This window comes from Mobula birostris, chromosome 16, assembly GCF_030028105.1.
Source record: "Mobula birostris isolate sMobBir1 chromosome 16, sMobBir1.hap1, whole genome shotgun sequence".
In the NCBI taxonomy this organism is placed as follows: Eukaryota; Metazoa; Chordata; class Chondrichthyes; order Myliobatiformes; family Myliobatidae; genus Mobula; species Mobula birostris.
The window spans coordinates 57,812,653-57,827,094 of NC_092385.1; the positions used below are offsets into that span (position 1 = coordinate 57,812,653).

Below are 14,442 nucleotides of genomic sequence, written 5' to 3' on the forward strand. Positions count from 1 at the left end.
CTGCCAGTCAGCCTATTTTCCATCCTTTGCTAGTATCTTTCCTGTAATACCATGGCACTTGTTAAGCAGCCTAATGTGCAGTACCTTATCAAAGGCCTTCTGATAATTAAATTAAACAATATCCACTGACTCTTCTTAGTCTATCCTGGCAAATGTTATTTCCTCAAAGAATTCCAGCAGATTTGTCAGGCAAGATAACCCCTTACAGAGACCTTACTGACTTTGGCCTACTTTATCATGTACCTCCAAGTATCCCAAAACCTCACCCTTAATAACGTATTGATTGAGATACAGTGCAGAATAAGCCCTTCCGGCCCTTCGAGCCACACCACGCAGCCATCCCCCAATTTAATCCTAGCCTAATCATGGGAGAGTTTACAATGAACAATTAATCTACAAACCGCTACATGTTTGAACTGTGGGAGGAAACCCATGCAGGGAACATACAAACTCCTTACAGGCAGCAGGGGGAATTGAACCCATCTGTACTGTAAAATGTTGTGCTAGCCACTACACTACCATGCTGCCCATCACCTTAGACACCACTGAAGTCAGTCTAACTGGCCTGTAATTTACTTTCTTCTGCCTCCCTCCCTTCCTAAAGAGTGGAGTGACATTAGCAATTTAGCAATCCTCCAGAACCATTCCATGGTCTAGTGATTCTTGAAAGATCATTACTAATGCTTCCACAATCTCTTCAGTTACCTCTTTCAGAACCCTGGGGTGTAGTTCTTCTGGTCCAGGTGACTTATCTACCTTCAGCTTCCCATGCCTTAGTGATAGCAACTACACTTACTTCAGCCCTTGACACTCTTGAATTTCTGGCTTACTGCTGGTGTCTTCCACATTGAAGACTGATGCAAAATACTTATTAGGTTCATCCACCATTTCTTTGTCCTCCAATACTACCTCTCCAACATCATTTTCCAGAAGTCCAATATCCACTCCTGCCTCTCTTTTCTCTTTATATATCTGAAAAGTTTATCCTATTTGATGTTATTGGCTTTCTTACCTTTATATTTCATCTTTTCTCTCCCTATGATTTTTTAGTTGCCCTCGGTTGGTTTTTAAAAGCTTCCCAATTCTCTGTAACTACACAACGCCCAATACAGAATTGTCTTTCCCCAAGTGGGCTCAACCACAAGCTGTTCTAAAAACCCACCTTGTAGGTATTCAGCAAAATCCCAATCTTGGAATGCAACATCAACCTGATTTTCTCAAGCTACCTGCATATTGAAATCCCCTATCTCTATCGTAACATGGCCCTTATTACACATGCCTTTTCAATTTCCCGTTGAAATTTATATCCCACGCTCTGACTACTGGTTGGAGTCCTGTACATAACTCCTATCAGTCTTTTTACACTTACAGTTTCTTAATTCTATCCACAAGGATTCTACATCACCTTACCCTATGTCACCTCTTTCTAAGGATTTGATTTCACTTTTTACCAACAGAGCCACTCTGTCCCTTCTGCCTACCTGCCTTTCAAAGTTTTCAGGTACTAAATTACAGGTTGGAGTATTACCAAAGATCAAATGAGATTAAACAGAAGCACCTAACTAAGGTGGCATAAAAGATATAATAATGCAATTTCAAAGAACAACTTGGATATGATCCCAGCTGATCTAGTTAGTACTTGTCCCTTAATTAGACTCTAAAGTAAATTATTTATTCTTTATCATTTTGTGGCTTATGTGTAAGTCATAGCACACTATAGCACAGAAAAGGGTCCTTCGGCCCATCTAGTCTGTGCCAAACTATTAACCTGGACCATAGCCCTCCATACCACTCCCATCCATTTACTTATCCAAATTTCTCTTACATACTGAAATCAAGCTTGCATTCTCTACTTTCGCTGGCAGCTCCTCCCACACTCTCACCACCCTTTGAGTGAAGAAGTTCTGCCTTATGTTCTTAAATATTTCACCTTTCACCTGTGACCTTTAGTTCTAGTCTCACCCAATCTCTGTGGGAAAAGCCTGCTTGTATCTTCCCAATCTACGGTATACCCCTCATAATTTTGTATACCTCTATCAAACATTCCCTCATTCCCCTACGCTCCAAGGAACAAAGTCCTAACCTATTCAACCTTTCCCTATCTCAGGTCCTCAAGTCCATGCATAACTCTTGTAAATTTCCTCTGTATTCTTTCAATCTTGTTGATATCTTTTTAATAAGTAGGTGACCTGAACTGCACACCATACTCCAAATTAGGCCTCACCAATGTCTTGTACGACTTCAACACATCATTCTAACATATCCTAGTGTTTTTTTGAAAAAATGAATGGGCTCTTAAGTATTTCCTAAAGTGCGATTAGTCCTTAGCTTCACATTCCAAAGATGGCATCTTCAATAGAGAGTGTTTCCTGTTAATGGTGCTGAAGTGTCAGCTTGAATTTTGTGTGGTTGAGTTTTACAACCTTCCAAATCCCGTGAGTGTTGCAAGTGTACAGAAAGCAGGAAATCCAGATGCAAGTGGCAAAGGAGGCCCAACATGACTGTACAACTCATGTTCTCAGTGTTATTTACTTATTTGTATTTACTCAGTCTTTTGCACATTGGTTGTTTGTCAGTCTTTCTTTGAGTGTAGTTTTTCATTAATGCCTGCAAGAAAATGAATTTCAGGGTTGCATATGGTGACATATACGTACTTTGATAATAAATTTACTTTGAACTTCCTGAGCTTTGAAGTAAGACCAAGAAAGACTAGAGGCACAACTTGCCATTATCAGCATAGTCCTTGATTTTAGTTTGTTTCACAGAAGCAAATTTCCAAAATCTTGAAGATGTGCTGAAGTAATTTTGATTGTTTGCTTGTTTAAAATACTCCAGTGCCTTTCTTTCTCTTAGGGATGTACATTCGCACATGTGATGGAAGGATTTTTGCAGTGCGCATGGGCAATAAACCGAAGGTCACAGAGGGAAACCACGCAGTGGCATCAGGTGAGTATTTCTGGATCCAGCTGAGTAAACCACCTAATGGCCTGTCAGGTTTAGAAGTGAAAGGATACATGCACACTCACCTAACCAAAGAGCGGTGATGTTCCTGGAGTCACAATGACGTTGGCGAGTCTGTACTATTGGGACAAATACATGGGCTTCCTTGAGTAACGGGGCTTGATGTTTACAATAGAAGAGACTACAGATGCTGGAATTTTGAGCAACAAACTCAGTGAGTCAGGCAGCATCTCTGGAGGGGAATGGACAGTTCAGTTGAAGGGTTGCTAATCCAAAAAGGAGACTGTCCATTTCCCTCCATTGATGCAGCCTGGCACACTGAGATTCCTCCAGCATCTTTGTTAGTTACTCTTGGTCTGTACAACCTTGTCTCTAATTCAACCAGTGTGGCTCAGGTTTGGCTATTGTCATTAAAATTAGAAAGAAAACTGATTTTATTAGTTTTCATAAATGAAAGGCTGATAAGCTCTGGTTCTGAATGTGAGAGGAAGACAGGAACCCTGAGGTGAACTCCATTTTTTCACAGCTGGGAAGGATATTTGAATTCAGTGACAAGGAAAATAATGGTGGGAATGGTTCAGTTCAGAGGAGAACAGAACAGAAGAGGCCTTTTGGCCCATCGTGTGCCAACCAATCAATCTAACCCTTCCCTCCTACATAGCTATCCATGTGCCCATCTAAGAGTTTCTTAAATGTCCCTAATGGATCTGTCTCTATCACCACCCTGGCAGGAAGTCCCATACACCTAACATTCTCTGTATTAAAAAAATCTTACCTCTGACATCATCCCTATACTTCGCTGCTAGCACTTTAAATTTATGCCCCTTCATATTAGCCATTTCTGCCCTGGGAAAAAGTCTCTGGCTATCCACTCGATCTATGCCTCATACTATCTTGTACAACCTCTATCAAGTCACTCCTTATCCTCCTTCACTCCAAAGAGAAAAGCACTGGCTTGCTCAACCTATCCTCATAAAACATGCTCTCTAATCCAGGCAGATCCCTGGTAAATCTCATCTGCACTCTCTCTAAGGCTTCCACGTGCTTCCTATAATAAGGTGACCAGAAATGAACACATTACTCCCAAGTGTGGTAATTTGCCCATTGAGTCATCTGGCAGATAAGTTGAAATGAAGCAACACACATCAAAGTTGCTGGTGAATGCAGCAGGCCAGGCAGCATCTCTAGGAAGAGGTACAGTGGACATTTCAGACCGAAACCCTTCGTCAGGACTAACTGAAGGAAGAGTGAGTAAGGGATTTGAAAGTTGGGGGAGGAGGGGGAGATCCAAAATGATAAGAGAAGACGGGAGGGGGAGGGATGGAGCCAAGAGCTGGGCAGGTGATAGGCAAAAGGGATACGAGAGGATCATGGGACAGGAGGTCCGGGAAGAAAGACGAGGCCGGGGGGACCCAGAGGATGGGCAAGGGGTATATTCAGAGGGACAGAGGGAGAAAAAGGAGAGTGAGAGAAAGAATGTGTGTATAAAAATAAGTAACAGATGGGGTACGAGGGGGAGGTGGGGCATGAGCGGAAGTTAGAGAAGTCGATGTTTATGCCATCAGGTTGGAGGCTACCCAGACGGAATATAAGGTGTTGTTCCTCCAACCTGAGTGTGGCTTCATCTTTACAGTAGAGGAGGCCGTGGATAGACATGTCAGAATGGGAATGGGATGTGGAATTAAAATGTGTGGCCACTGGGAGATCCTGCTTTCTCTGGCGGACAGAGCATAGGTGTTCAGCAAAGCGGTCTCCCAGTCTGCGTCGGGTCTCGCCAATGTATAAAAGGCCACATCGGGAGCACTGGGCGCAGTATATCACCCCAGCCGACTCACAGGTGAAGTGTTGCCTCACCTGTAAGGACTGTTTGGGGCCCTGAATGGTGGTAAGGGAGGAAGTGTAAGGGCATGTGTAGCACTTGTTCCGCTTACATGGATAAGTGCCAGGAGGGAGATCAGTGGGGAGGGATGGGGGGGACGAATGGACCAAGGGAGTCGCGAAGGGAGTGATCCCTGCGGAAAGCAGAGAGAGGGGAGGAAGGAAAGATGTGCTTAGTGGTGGGATCCCGTTGGAGGTGGTGGAAGTTACGGAGAATAATATGTTGGACCCGGAGGCTGGTGGGGTGGTAGGTGAGGACCAAGGGAACCCTATTCCTAGTGAGGTGGCGGGAGGATGGAGTGAGAGCAGATGTACGTGAAATGGGGGAGATGCGTTTAAGAGCAGAGTTGATAGTGGAGGAAGGGAAGCCCCTTTCTTTAAAAAAGGAAGACATCTCCCTCGTCCTAGAATGAAAAGCCTCATCCTGAGAGCAGATGCGGCGGAGACGGAGGAATTGCGAGAAGGGGATGGCGTTTTTGCAGGAGACAGGCTGAGAAGAGGAATAGTCCAGATAGCTGTGAGAGTCAGTAGGCTTATAGTAGACATCAGTGGATAAGCTGTCTCCAGAGACAGAGACAGAAAGATCTAGAAAGGGGAGGGGGGTGTCGGAAATGGACCAGGTAAACTTGAGGGCAGGGTGAAAGTTGGAGGCAAAGTTAATAAAGTCAACGAGCTCTGCATGCGTGCAGGAAGCAGCACCAATGCAGTCGTCGATGTAGCGAAGGAAAAGTGGGGAACAGATACCAGAATAGGCACGGAACATAGATTGTTCCACGAAGCCAACAAAAAGGCAGGCATAGCTAGGACCCATACGGGAGACCATAGCTACACCTTTACACAAAGCCAACAAAAAGGCAGGCATAGCTAGGACCCATCACAAAGCCAACAAAAAGGCAGTTGAAATGAAGCATTGTTTTAATTGAAGGCACTTCATGTAGTTGCTAATGCAGATTTTAGGGACCTTTTAATTTGGGGAGCATGGAGTATTTGTTCTATTATGTACAAAATACAGGTGACTTTCAAGACATTCTTTGCTACTTTTCAATCAGGAGTGCAATTGCTGTTTTAATGAATTGCCAATAAGGACACAAGAAGTTCCTACAAAACGTTGACAGTTTATAGTTTGTTGGAAACAAAGAGCACAGATGTAAGGATTGGTAATACACAGCAAGGCTGGAGGAATTTGAGAGGTTCAGAATTGGATTTGTCAATTGTCACTGTGCATTGGAACTGTGAACAGATGGGAGAGCAAGGTGAATGTGGATAAAAGTGGGTGGAGAGGGAGCAAATGGAGATTAATGAGGAACGAGGGTTTACCTGGATGCTGTCTGGATTAGAGAGCATGTGCTGTAAGGAGAAGTTGAACAAACTGGAGTTGTTTTCTCTGGTGTGACATGGGCTGAGGGGAGATGAAAGTTACCGGGAGTGAAGTGTCTTGTACAAGAGAATACGCATTTAAGGTGAGCGGGGATGCTCAAAGGAGATGTGCAGAGCAAGTCTTTTTTCCCCACAGTCTGTGCTGCTGTGGGTGGTAGTGGTGCCGGAGGCAGATTTGAATATGTAATGAATGGATGGATGTGGACCACATACAAACAGAAAGGATTACTTCTGTGTCATTAGCTTTATTAGTTTGGCATAATATTGTGGGCCTGTTCCAAAGAGTATTCAGCCCGGGTGCAGTCTAAAGGATACAGAATATTACAGCACAGTACAGGCCTTTCAGCCAATCATTTAACCTTCTCTAAGATAAGTCTAACCCTTTCTTCCTGCATTGCCCTTTCTTTTTCTATCATCCATGTGCCCACCTAAGAGTTTCTTAAATGCCCCTTAATGTACCTGCTTTTACCACCACCCCTGGCAGGGCATTCTTGTGTTCGGTTTTAAAAATAAATAAATAAATAACCTTTCACATCCCCCTATACTTTCCTCTAATGACGTTAAAATTTTGCCCTTTTGTATTAGCCATTTCCATCCTGGGAATCACTGGCTGTCCTCTCTATCTATGCCTCTTTTCTTTTACAGTGAGGGGCAGTCTTTGAATCTTAATTGTTTTGACCAGTTCTACTTTTTTTTGTTTGATTCTTTCCAGGCTCCCAGGGAGTTGCCCTTAATGTAACCGGTCACAAAGGTCATAGCTCCTCCTCCCCAGATCAGTCGCAGAAGGGCCTTTCCCCAGAAGAGATTGCACGGCCTCTTTCCCCGGACAGCCCAGAGATAATAAGCGAGCTCCAGCGCTACGCCGAGGCAGCTGCCGCCAGAGAGTCCGGAGACCGGCCTGGGACCGTCACCAATACGCAGAGCGATCACCCCAAACTGAGACCAGCCCAGCCCTCGGACCAGCTGCTGGCTGTCACCAGCCCTGCCTCGGCCCGCCCCGCAGCCTTGAACATACCACCTGCGAGCCGCTATGCTGACTGGAGCTCTGCTGCGTTTGGGTCTGATGTGAAGGGTGGCAAGCGGAAGTCTTTTTCACCTGCTTTGGAGGACCGTGCCTGGAAGCAAAGGCACTCGATGCCGGTGCAGAACTACTCCTTCCCCACTGGATTTAACCTTTCGTCTGTCGGCCTGAGCCCTGAGATACCTGGCCTGCCTGGTAATTGCCCGACTCTCTTGAACCCCCTGTATGGAGCAGGGAGCCCCTACTACACTCTGCCCGGCTTGCTGGGGGACACGCGACTGATGTTCCCCATGACTACTGACCCGCGTCTTGCTGCTAGCACCTCCGGCCCTACCGCCCCTACCTCAGCGACCGGTGCCGCAGTGCCCTTCATGCTCAGCCCGACCTCAGCAGTGCCCGGGGGCCTCCTTCCTGGCCTCCCTCACCCCTTCACCCAGACTCCGCTGAACGAGCCCCGCATGTTCGCTCCGTATCCTGTACCCCTACTCACCAATAGCCTGCCAGCCAGTGCGGACCAACCCAGCAGAGTCTTTGTGCCGCCCTCGTCATCTGCCGGCTACTCAGCTCAGGAGCTCCTCGGCACCACTGCTGCACAAATGGACCCGCCTCCGGGGCTGGACGCCACCGGCAATTCAGATGACGATGTCATTGAAGTCACAAGCAGTAACTTGGGGTGACCAACCCAGAAGGGACAAGGCTGTTATCCAAATCTTTTTAAAGTAATTGAGTAAATAAACGTGTCACTGTCCCGAATTTTATGGCCGACGACCACCATATTGTAAATGTTGCCTTTTTAGATTTTTTTTAAATTATTGGCCAAGTTTTTTCATATTTTTTAAATAAAACTTTGCGCTGGATTTTTTTTTTTCTGTTTCTTTCCTGGAAGAAGTTTTTGCCTGTGCATGAGAAAATCTATGAACAGAGAAGTGCAGTTGTTTTCCGTGGGCGAGTTTGTTTAAAGAGGCAAGGCAATATTTAATTGGTTAAAGGGAAGAGTTTTTTTTAAAAGGGACTTTCACAGGTGAAAGGCAGTGTCACGTAAATTTGATAACACATTCATCGACCCTCCTGTGTTTTAAAGCTTTGATATCAGTGTATCTGCTCTGCGAGCAGTGCATGGTATTTTCAGCAAACAGGTAATGGGAGGAAGAAAATCATCAGTATTAAGTTGGAATGGTACCACTGGATTGGAGGAGCTGTTTCCTCGTATTACGAATGAGAATTCCATGGTTTGGGGAGTTGGTGAGGCAGCAAGCTGTGACTGGACAGAATTTGTTCAAAGAGTTGACTGGATACTAGCCCTTGAGGGCTAATTGGAGGAATGCATCGGGCAGTGAGAAACTGAGCCAAGTAGGTGAGAATCCCTCAAGCTCTGTGCCGAATCTACAGGGCCAGATGACCTCTTGCAGTTGTTTCAGCTCCTTGGATCTGAAAGGAGAGTAAAAAATGTCTTTCCTCCCTCACATTCCCAGCTCTGAGTCGGTCAAAAACTCGTGCAAAACACGACGGTGAGAAAACTTGGAAGTGTGGGGAATTAAGCTGAGAGGACCATGTCTGTTGGTGTCTGCTACACTTTAATCTGAAAACCTGTAGAGGAATCTTTTGCTGTTCCCTAAATATGGAAGATGGTACTGAGTTTGATCTCAGACATCTTGTTTGAGTTCTGTGGGTTACCATGAACCAGATCTTGTCCCTACAGAAATGTTAAAGTTGAAATTCATAAGTACTTTAGATACTTGATCTTTTCTCAGATTGGATTTATGTGGTGCTGTTAACTGCTTGGCAAAGTTCCTCCTTGGCTGTAAAGGGGGAGGAGGACACTTGTGTTAAAGCACTGCTGTTGATGTTTAATGCAGAATATTTGTTTTACCAGCACATTACAGTGGTCAACTGGTACAGCAGGAAGAAGGTATGAACTGTGACTCAGTAGGATATCTGTAGTAAACTGCTTCATTCAGGTCAAGTTCAGACTGTTCCTGAAATACAGAAGTACTAAACTAGACAACTTTTAGAAGTTTCAATTTGAGGTTTGGTTTAAAATTTAAAGCCAACTTTGGTATTGCTTCTTTTTTCCTTGGGAGTAAATTACACCTTTAACTTATTTATGAACTTGGGTATTTATTATCACAAGCATAACTAAATTGCATATGTTTTGGAAGGAAGCTGATAATTCTGACCAAAGTTCAGCTGACATTTGGACCAACATAGACCAAAAATATTCTGGCTCCAGGGGTTAAAACATGATGCAATGGATAAGAGTTGGCCATGTTGGAATCATCTGCCATCAGTCTTGACCCAGTTCAGGATCTGGAAGGAGATCTGATTAACCAACAGTTTATCTTAAATTTAAGATATTTTTGTATATTTCTGCAGTGCCATAGCTTTCATTCCTTAGATTAATGGCTCTAAATGCTACTGATTACAGTTTACTGTTGTTTGGTACACTTTCACCTGGATTATGTCTTGCTAGTTTCAGCCATAACTCAGTGCTTGTACTTCTCAGAGAAGTTAATGAGAAATGACATGGGGGAAATTTGCGGCTGTAGTTGATATTGTGTAGCCTATTCAAGACTGAATAAATGACTATACACAGTGCCCTTTTGTGGTGATTTAGATTGCAAATTCCAGCTGCAAATTGGAAACCTAACTTCATTGAACCTGGAGTTTGGTTTGAAGCGTCTTATCCTTCACATTTTTTTTCATTCAAAAGAATTCTGCCTCTCTCACTCCCCCCACCCGACTCTAATTCACAGTATATGCCACAGATATGCCATGCACACTAGTAGCAGTCAATTCCCTACCTAACTGGATTTATCAATAAGTGACCTGCGATGACCATTGGAAGAATATTTGACAACGAGCTGTAACACTAAACTTTGATTTAACCAGTTGGTAATCACTTTCAGCACATGCATGACTTTTGAGCGAGGTAATCCAAATTAATGGTTAAAAAAAATCACCTGAATGGGTTGGTGCTAGGCACTGGCCGAGGTACATTCTTGCGGTGTAGTGGAACTTGAGACAAGTGGCTCTGCACTGTTGTGCACGGCCTGGAAGCTGACTGTGAATTTAAAAATAACATTGTTCATGCTGACCTTGACCCTCGGCTTCTAAAATTTACCATTTACACACTGCCATTAAAGTAGGGGTGACTTGAAAATTGGCCCATGCACCAATTCTACCCCGGTGGTTCAGTTTCCACAATAATCTTTCTTCCCCTTCCAAACACTGCATTCACAGTCCCTCTTTCCTGCCAGATAACTGAACCACAGTCCTATGAAACTAAGTCTGCTTTCTGAATGTGAGCACTCAGGATAAATGTATCTGTGGCTGTTCTTTGAAACAACTCTATAAACAATTTACCAGTAGGGTCAAAGGAGCCAGAATGTGGTTTGATCTAATGGTGTATCATTCTGATCTGCACTGATGCTAACTTCAAATAGTTATTTATTTTTGTCTTTATTAATTTTCCATAAATCCCAAGACACCTACCTAGCACGAATTGCCATATGAGATAAATATTAATTGATAGAAGCCTTAGAAACATTAGCTATGCAAGTTTTGATTTTTAAAAATATTTTTTGTTAAGGCATATCACAAATATGAGTAAGGGGCCTTTAATAAGTTGTCAAATCATCAGAGAAGGCACCACCATCTGTCGGCCAGAAATAGTAAAGTTACCGACTTTCCAAAGACTTGAAAGGTTTTACATTCTTTCTGGCCCCCCTGTAACTATTGTATCCTGTGTTGTTGTGAGACGTAAAATGGAAACACTGGCAGTGGAGAGTGGGTGAAAGTGAATCATTTTGTGTTCCTGACTGTCACATGCACGCCCAATTTTGTGTTTAAACTGATAGCTAAATATGGTTCGGATTTGCTGGTAGGCTCTAGAGACCGAGAAGCCCCTCAGGATTTGGTTCTGGCTGATCTTCCATTTTAGCAGCCAGTGCACTGAGTCCTTCTGAGGAGCCAGTGTATTCATTTGTTCTGATGTCAGATGATATTTAATCTTTTCATTATTTTGACATAGTGGAAGTAACTCATGATGAGCACATGTTTCTGACCATACTCTGCCTTTGTCATTAATACTATTGTTATCCCATTATACTGTTCAAGTCAATCTGTCACAGAAGTTCAAATAACCTGTAGAGTATATCAAAAGCACATGGTCAGGAGGTGAATTTTGGAGATGTGAATGTGGACTGTTGAATCTAGAACTGTGTGTGTGTGTGTGTGTGTGTGTGTGTGTGTGTGTGTGTGCGAGAGAGAGAGAGAGAAAGAGACTTCTCATGTCGTTCACAGGAAGCTTGCCTGTCCTGCAGTGCTGTGCTACTATGGAAAATCAGCTAGTTGTCTTTAGTAATAGCTACATTCTACGATCATCCAGTATGGTCATCTGTGTCAAATCCAGTTGCTGAATTACTTGACTGGTGGCAATTGTCTTTGAACCTTGTTACATCCTCACAGGGTAACTAACCCCTGACCAGCATCGTTCCCTTACTGGACTTTGTAACTCAACTGCAGGTTGTGTGTTAGGAAGTTATTCATACAGGCATTTACTAAGCTCAGTGTGAGGCAAATACTGCATACTATGAGGTGAGACTTGGGTAGATGGTGTGTAAATATCATTATCTCCTCACACTTGTAGATGCTGCAGCAGGAAATGGTAACATCCCAGAGTGCTTGTCTGTATTACTTATTCTTGCTCCATACTGTTCCAGTGATTTCATTGTTAAATGGTTGAGTGTATTGCATCTACTTCATAAATAAGGGTGTGTTATCTCTGCCTCCAAGTATGGATAAGATCCCTGCCTGTTTGTTTCCTTTCTGTATTGAATGTGGAAATAGGTCTGACTGCATTGTATTCAAATCCCAGAGACTGTTACCATGGGGAATTAAAGGAGTCTATGCTGCTAACCACTTTCCTGGAAACTACTGTCCATGTATGAGCAATGGGTACAAAGTAAAAAAGATTTCTTCTATTAATGAGTGCAATGGTACCATTGCTACACCAGGCAGGCCTGTGTATGGTGCCTTGTGATTTTGCCCCATGCCAGGAGATAAAACTGCAAGTCGATTCACTTTTTCTCCATCTCTTCCACTGACCACATACCCAGAAAATGAATTGAAAACCAATTTTGTTGTTTTTAAATTGAGACCATTTTTTGTAATTAAATGTTACCAATCTGTAAACTGCCTATGGACCTCTTGTTCTGTTTTTTTTAAATTGGGGAAAAGAAAAATAAAGTCTAGAGCCTATTGTGTTTTGGTAGAGATATCCTTTACCTAAGTGTCTGTGTGAGAATGTTCCTAAGTAAATTGTGTACTTCGCTGCATAATTCATGGTAAACACACCACTTATTTTTGTCAGGAAATTTCTGCTTGTAGTTTCATCTTTATAGTGTGCGTATAAAATAAACATCCAGTTTTCAATATCTGTATCTTGGGCCATTGATAATTTTGTGCAGAAGCATAATTCAAAATGAGAACACACTAAGTTCTTCAGGTATGTGTTGTTCAGTTTCAGTCAGAACTGGCCCCTCTGTCCTCATCTAAGGGACTATGTGGTGGCTGCTCGTGTATCAGTCTCCCCAAAGTTACACACAGGCATATTCCATTAAGGGAAACCACCCTAACATCCCAGATTAAGTCCCATGGCAATCAGCAAGTGGCAAAGAAGACAGGATTGTGACGTCTGGAAGCCCACACTGCATATGTGGATCCTCAACTGGCCTCTTCAGCTACCTGAAGTCTCACCAACAGAATCCCCTTAGAACATCATACTCAACTGGATGGTTCACACTTCATCTAAAGATGACTTGTTTATCTCAAATGACCCTCAGCTGAGTTCCATCAAACATCTGGAGACTCCTCTGTCCGTGGGCCACGTTTTCTCCAGTCAGATAATGCTCTAATTTTAGAAACATTCATCTTTGGGTGCAAGTTCTAGCTGTTCATTAGTCCTCAGCTCCCTTGAGATCTTCGTGCTGTTTAATTTGTGATCTAATTTATCCCTGATTTTCTTTCCCCCACCCCACCGCCCCATATGGACGCCTTTGTTTGTCTGGGCCCCAAGTTTCTGAGTTTGCACTGAAGCCTGTGGGGTATTTCTTCCACTAGGTACCAAACACCTTTGATCAGAGAATGTGAATGCAGTCATACAGTATAATGCAGTTTTCTCCCTCCTGGCCCATTGTTTTATATTGCTTCGATTTGTCAGGAAGCTTTTAATTATAAATAATCCAGTGTAATTTTGCACTGCATCAGTGAAAACATCTGTTTTCTGGTCAAGTTACATTCAGTGACGGGCTCATTAATGCAAATATCTAAGCAGCCAATTATGTGGCAGCAACTCCATGGATAAAAGCATGCAGACGGGGAAGAGGTTCAGTTGCTCGGACCAAACGTTAGAATAGGGAAGAAATATAATCTAAGTGACTTTGACAGTAGAATGATTGTTGGTGCCAGATGGGTGGTTTGAGATACTGTTGATTTCCTGGGGTTTTATGCACAACAGTCTCTAGAATTTTCAAAGAAAGGTAGGAGAAACAAAAAGTTGTGCAGTGAATGGCAGTTTTGTGGGTGGAAACAGCTTGTTAGTGAGAGAGGTCAGAGGAGAATGGCCAGACTGACAGGAAGACGACACTCTCTTCAAATAACCACGCATTACAACGGTGGACCTTGAAGTGGATTGGCTACAGAAGCAGAAGACCACGAACAACACGCAATGGCCACTTTATTTGGTACAGGAGGTACGTAATAAATTGGCCACTAAGTAGAGAGAGAGAGAGTCCCTTTGTTGGTCAGAGACGACCAATGAGTCATTGCAAGCCATCGCAGTAAAACATGAAGAGCGAGCTGTTGCCCATGCAGGAGGCCACCCTTCTCCTCGCATCTGATGAATCCAAAGCAATGGCAGAGACCAATACCGTTTGGCACCGGTGACGTCGCACGAGTTGCTAGTCAGCGTGGAACTCAATGTAGAACTGACTTAAGGACTCGAGCTCTGTATACTTCAGGCTTTACACCCAAAACCTTCCCCTTGAGTGCGAAGGTTTGAGATCATAGTTTTCCTTCTAAGTGAGCTGCTAACCATGGTGACAAGCCCCTATCTTCCCGATGCAACTGGTTTTAAGGCACCAATAACCTGCCTTTTCCTATGAGAAGAAACTGTTCCACCAGGCTTAGTAGCAAAAGCACACATG

The 14,442-nt window shown here is 43.5% G+C and overlaps 1 protein-coding gene across 4 annotated transcripts in view; it reads left to right on the forward strand.

Moving 5' to 3' along the window:
- Nucleotides 1–11,521, forward strand: part of rad54l2 (RAD54 like 2) — a 190,080-nt gene extending 178,559 nt beyond the window's left edge. For all 4 annotated transcript variants that reach the window (XM_072280689.1, XM_072280688.1, XM_072280691.1 and 1 more), the window contains 2 exons: nucleotides 2,854–2,946; nucleotides 6,929–11,521. In XM_072280689.1, coding sequence (XP_072136790.1) covers nucleotides 2,854–2,946; nucleotides 6,929–7,914 — 1,079 coding nt within the window. In that variant the 3' untranslated portion in view covers nucleotides 7,915–11,521. The remainder of the gene's footprint in view (nucleotides 1–2,853; nucleotides 2,947–6,928) is intronic.
- The last annotated feature ends 2,921 nt before the right edge of the window (nucleotides 11,522–14,442 follow it).